The sequence below is a fragment of the Lasiodiplodia theobromae genome (assembly GCF_012971845.1).
Source record: "Lasiodiplodia theobromae strain AM2As chromosome Unknown scaffold_16, whole genome shotgun sequence".
Lineage (NCBI taxonomy): Eukaryota > Fungi > Ascomycota > Dothideomycetes > Botryosphaeriales > Botryosphaeriaceae > Lasiodiplodia > Lasiodiplodia theobromae.
In genome coordinates this window covers 530,473-535,648 of record NW_023336366.1, presented here as the reverse complement: position 1 = coordinate 535,648, position 5,176 = coordinate 530,473, and the positions used below count along the sequence as shown (strand labels likewise).

The window sequence follows — 5,176 nt, the reverse complement described above, 5'->3', positions numbered from 1 at the left end:
TTTTCTCTTGTAGTAAATGCCAATTCTGGCAAGTAGTATAAAGTAAACGCTTGAGAATTAAACCATTTCATTATATTTCTATAAAAAGGATGTGTGTAAGATTTAATAGTTCTTGTTATAGTTCTCTACATAGTATTATAATTCTCTTAAACGACTGCTATATAAGCTCTATAAATTTGACCGCCGATATTCTTCTTCGAATAGTTCTGGTCTAGAATTACAACATAGATGCTTTTTATTTAGCCCAAATCTATTAATGAGCTTAGAGGCGGGTGGCCGCTCTGCTGGATATTCGTCTATTCTTTGTGCCGTAGCGGAGCCCTAGTGCATCTTAAGCGAATATCTGACTTCTTTCCTCTTTCTTTTTTGAGGAAGTATCGTACAGATGGAATGTTGGCGCAGAATGAATTTGTTTTAGTGAGCTCCTAGAGGTTTAAAAGATCCCCCATCTCTTACAGAAAAGTGGCTATAATTTCTGCAAATACATAACCAAGAGAGAATAAGCCAGCCTTGAAGCCGCGCATCTCCTGTAATGACACCTTCAGGGCACAGTATGTTGGTGAAAGGGCCTTAATGGAGTCTGATTTACTGTTCGCTTCGTATAACTTTCGTTTAGCAGTTGTAAAGTTCACATTCCGCATAGAGGATGCGAAGTGCCGAAAACAGCAACTGGAACCTCCATAAAAGCTCTCGAGCAGGGTAAGTGAGACTGACATCTTTGATTAAAGCAGAATATAATGTTCATCAGATATTTCAGGCTTCGAGTAACATTTTAAGTGGAGAGTAAGCAAGTGAACACAACTACAGAGAACCAACAAGGATGAAACGACAGCCAGTTCCATCCACTCGGCACCATCGAAACCCCGCTCACCTTCCTTTATGATACCAATACGGATACTCCTCCAGCCCATCAAATTGCCAATAGTTGTCCCCCTTATTCCTACAATACTCAATACCCACGACGCAATACGGGCGAACGTCCTCGTTCTTGTTCGGACTTTTGATGCGATAGCGTTCGGTGTCGGTCCCAAAAACGCTGCACGTATCGTATTCGATGTTGTGCACTTCATACTCGACATACGGTGTGCGGGCCCACAGGCAGACGGTGTCACCTGGTCCGCCCGAGCACTCGTGTGAAACGCCGGTGGACCAGCTCTTGGCGACGCTGAAGCCGGCATCGATCCTGGATTTGGCAATCGGGGGGTTTGTTAGCATGCCGCCCTTTTGTTCTGGTTCCGCTTTCGGAAAGGGTCGGGCTCGGTCAAATGGAAGTGGAGATAGGGAAGGAACAAGAAAAAGGAGCGCTGATAGGCGGCGGGGTACGTACCTCTGCGCGGGTATGATCGACGCGCTAAAGCTGACTTGGATCGTCTGCTCTTCTTCATTGGCTATGGAGCATTCGTTGAATGGGTCGCATTGAAGGGTATCCGTCACCTGCTCGTGGTAAACGACGTCGCGAGGGCTGCCGTTGCCGACTTTCGTTTTGGTTGTTGTCAGCAAAAGTAAACATTTCTGCAGCGTGATGAGATATTTTATTGTATTCTCAGGAAGGGGCGGAATAGTTGTCTACAAACTCTGTCTGCTTGTATGGCCAGCACTGACGCTTCGAGAGTGTATCATTGCCCATAGCTCCATCTTGTCTACCGATAGCCATGGCAGTGGCGGAGCCAATACGGAGTATCATGAGGATCAGTGTCCAATGCATGCTAGGTGGTAGCTTGAATGCACTCGATTTGTTGACTGATGAATAACACGTTGCCGAAGCGAGCAGCGTGAAAGCAAAGAAAAGAATATACTTGTTCTCCTTTTATAGGGGCATCTGCATGGTTTTTTCCAAGCACAGCAAGTGATTCTTTCCCGCTCGTGAGGTGATTTTGAGGAGACCAAGCAGCCGTAAACTTCCCGCGACGTAAACTCCGAGAGTGTGTTGCCTTTCACGAGTTTTGGTTGCGCATTGAAACTGGTTTGACGGAGATATCTTTTTTTGGCATGTTTTCTGTGGAGTTGAGGTGGCCTACGAGCGTATACTTCGGAGACAAACGCGGACGGGTTCCAATATTAGTAGGCTACTGGTCCATGATACCTTCAGTATCACTGACTAGCTGGCATTCTTGCCTTCTTTGCTGTTTCCTCTCTCCGAAAGGGTACGGGCATGTTCGTGTATCCGATATTTCAGCCTTAGTAGTAGCCGCATGTACGTGTTGCACAGTCAGATGCTTGACATCTCCCTACTAGTCTGTAAAGGGAAGTAGCTCCATCTCGTCATACTGGTGGGCATCAGAGCCGAAGGTTAGCTCGAAGAAACAACCGAGTCTTGGAACAGAGGGCAACTGTGGCCCTCTAGAAGAAATACCCATCTGATACACAGAAAGACAAACTTACGCTAGCTTTCGGCCTTTGTAAGTGGTCGCGTGGGATACTCCGTGGTGATCTCTGTTCAACATTGCTAACCTCCCACTTACCAAAGCTTTCTCATTCGAGATTCGTCCTTTCATGCTCCCGAAAGTTTGTTGGGAAGCCGACTTCAATCGACCTAGCTGGAGTTTTGTTAATCGCACGCACTAAGCGGCGCAATGACTTCTGCTCTCGGCCTCCCACATGGTTCAGGGAGACTGCCGACACCGACACCGACATCGAGACACTTGCGCTGATATTGTATTCGAACCGTTAACACTTAAAAGTACCAAGTCGTAAAAGCTCATTTAGAGCAAATCAGGGTATACATCACCGCTTCTCTTTCTCATATCTCCAACCAAAATTCCCAATCCTGATATCCAATCCTCATCCACCCCTTATTTACACCAAATCCCAAACCGCAATCCCCTGATAATTCCTAAACCCATACCGATCCGCCTCCCACATCTGCCTCGTCACGCCCCTGCCACTCCCCTCCGGACCACCGTGCCACTTATCACCCGCGCACGCCATTATCGTCTGGCCAGGAGCACCCAACTCGACCCTCTCGACATCCAGCCACCAGAACCGGCCGTCCGTGTTCATGGGCAAAAACTGCTTGTTCCTGCCATCCCTGCCCTCGATGGCCAGGAAGAACATGTACGGCCCACCCTCTCCCAGCGCCTCGCCATCGTAGTGCGGGCAGCGCTTCTCCCACTGGAACCGGATGACGGCAGGCGCGGCGGGGTCCGGGTCGTGGATGCGGATCTGGCGCACCGCGGGCGCGAAGCCCGTCTTGCTGAGGCCGGCCGACACGGCGAAGCCGTACACGTTGGCTTCGGGGGCCGCGGCGATGTACTCCTCCCAGGGGATGCTCGGGCGGCCGTCGTTGCGGAAAAAGTACGCCGGGTTCTCCGGGAAGTGGCGCAGGCCGAACTCGACGTTGTCGGCGTAGAAGCACTCGGGCGAGAACTTGCGCGTGTAGGCCTGCGTGCCGCCGTCGATGTGGCCCGCGCCCCAGCAGCAGTCGATCAGCTTCCACTCGCCGCCGTCGATGCGCACCGCGTTCCACGCGTGCCCACACGAGAAGGGCGGCACGGGGGCGCCTGGCGCCAGCGGCGAGTAGCCGAATCCCTTGCCGTGCCCGCCGACGACGACGGCCTCGAGCCCCACGGCCGCGGCGAGCGCGGCGAAGAGGCCGGCGTAGCCCTCGCAGACGGCAAGACCGGTAGCAATGGTCGAGGAGGGGGTGCTGGGCTGGACGTTGTGGTTGAAGAAGGCGGCGGCGTTGTAGTTGATGTTGTGGTGAAGCCATGTGAAGAGAGCGCGAGCTTTGTCAGTGGGAGATGGGAAAGGGTCAGTGAGCTGGTGGGCCAGCCAGGAAATGTCGTGGGAGGGAATGGCTTCGCGGGGGAAGCGCGCAGCATGCGCATCTACAGCACGGAAATCACGGCACTTGAGGCAGGAGTTCGTGGCGCCAGGTCTCGGCTTGCTGGCTTGGAGCGCAGCAAGGTCAGGACGAGAGCCAACCGGGACTGGAGGCGGCGGCGAGGCAGCAGACTGTTGGCCTGGGCGACTTGTAGGTAATGGCGGTGCCTGCTCCGTACTCTTGTTCATACCCCACTCGAGGGCTGATCGTCGGGGCTTGCGCTCCACTGCTGAACCATTTTGCGTTGTGCTAGGACGCGGCGGAAGACTTGGCCTGGACGGGAGCGCAGGCGGTTGCGCCTTGGCATTATTCGAGTGAGAGCTCGAAGTCCTGTTCAGGTACTTGGCGCGCACTGGATCGTGTCTAGCAAGCTCCGCATCCTTCTCCTCCTGTGTCTTCTTGGGCGGCAGCGGAGGCAGCTTGGAAGGATCGAACAGCGGCGCCTTGACGCGGTTCGACGACACAGCAGCTTCGCCGTGTATTGTGCCTGACGTCACGCTTGTGCGACCCGAGAGTGCCGACCCCGCAGAGCGCCATGAGGCGACGGTAGATATAGACTCTTGCGATTCTTTTCGTTGTACGCTCTGCTCAGACGGGCGGCGGGGAGGCAAAGACGGCGCGTTCTGCGAGGACCTCGATGGACGCGGTGGCAGCGACGGTCTGGCCTCGCTCGCGGTTCCTAGGGACGGAGGAGGCAAGACGTGCTTCTGCTGAGTGCTGGGCTCGGCAGGCAGGTTGCCAATGGGTCTGGCATTCGTCGGCGCATAGCTCTCGGTAGGCAGGGCCACGGACTGGCTGCGATCGTCTGCGGACAGGCGGGGCGGAGGGTTCGCGGGCGGTGGGGGTGGAGGGCGCTTCTTTGCAGGCACGGGCTGGCCATAAACGGGCGGGGGTCTTCCAGTTGTCTCGTTGAGATTCAGGGCGGCAATGCGGGCCTTGAGCGAGGGGATCGGAGCTGGATCGTCGGCCATGGTGGTGGTGGCGGGGCGCTACGAAGGCGCGGGCCGTTTCCGCTGCAGCGCTGCGTTTGCGAATGAACGAGGGACGCGCGCCTGGAGGAGGAACACAGCGGGCGCAGGAGACGGTGCTAGTATAGGTCGGTGGCAAAGGTTAGTGGTACGATTTGCTGCTCCGCGGACTCCAGGCGGCAAGGCTGCGCCGCAGGTGCCAGCGCGAAGGATTACGACCGCCTGTGGTAGCGCGCGAGGCTGAGGCCAGCCAGACCACGGTTCGCCAACACAGGCGCAACTGTAGTGCAACCGCGCGCAGGATGAGCTGCCAGGCAATCGAGCGGTGCTGTGTGCCTGCATCTGTCGCATTCGACGCCTGCTTGAGCCGCCCGCCGACGCGCTT

The 5,176-nt window shown here is 55.1% G+C and overlaps 2 protein-coding genes across 2 annotated transcripts; both read right to left on the bottom strand.

The window, feature by feature from the left end:
- Window positions 1–867: 867 nt before the first annotated feature.
- LTHEOB_5817 (uncharacterized protein) lies at window positions 868–1,705 on the bottom strand (the record flags this gene model as incomplete). The annotated part of the gene is made up of 3 exons (XM_035515004.1): window positions 868–1,183; window positions 1,328–1,475; window positions 1,603–1,705. 3 exons carry the CDS (start codon window positions 1,703–1,705, stop codon window positions 868–870), a joined length of 567 nt encoding a protein of 188 aa, XP_035373509.1.
- A 1,091-nt stretch (window positions 1,706–2,796) lies between these two features.
- On the bottom strand, window positions 2,797–4,794 carry LTHEOB_5816 (Transglutaminase; the record flags this gene model as incomplete). The annotated part of the gene is made up of 1 exon (XM_035515003.1): window positions 2,797–4,794. One exon carries the CDS (start codon window positions 4,792–4,794, stop codon window positions 2,797–2,799), a length of 1,998 nt encoding a protein of 665 aa, XP_035373508.1.
- Between the last annotated feature and the right edge of the window lie 382 nt (window positions 4,795–5,176).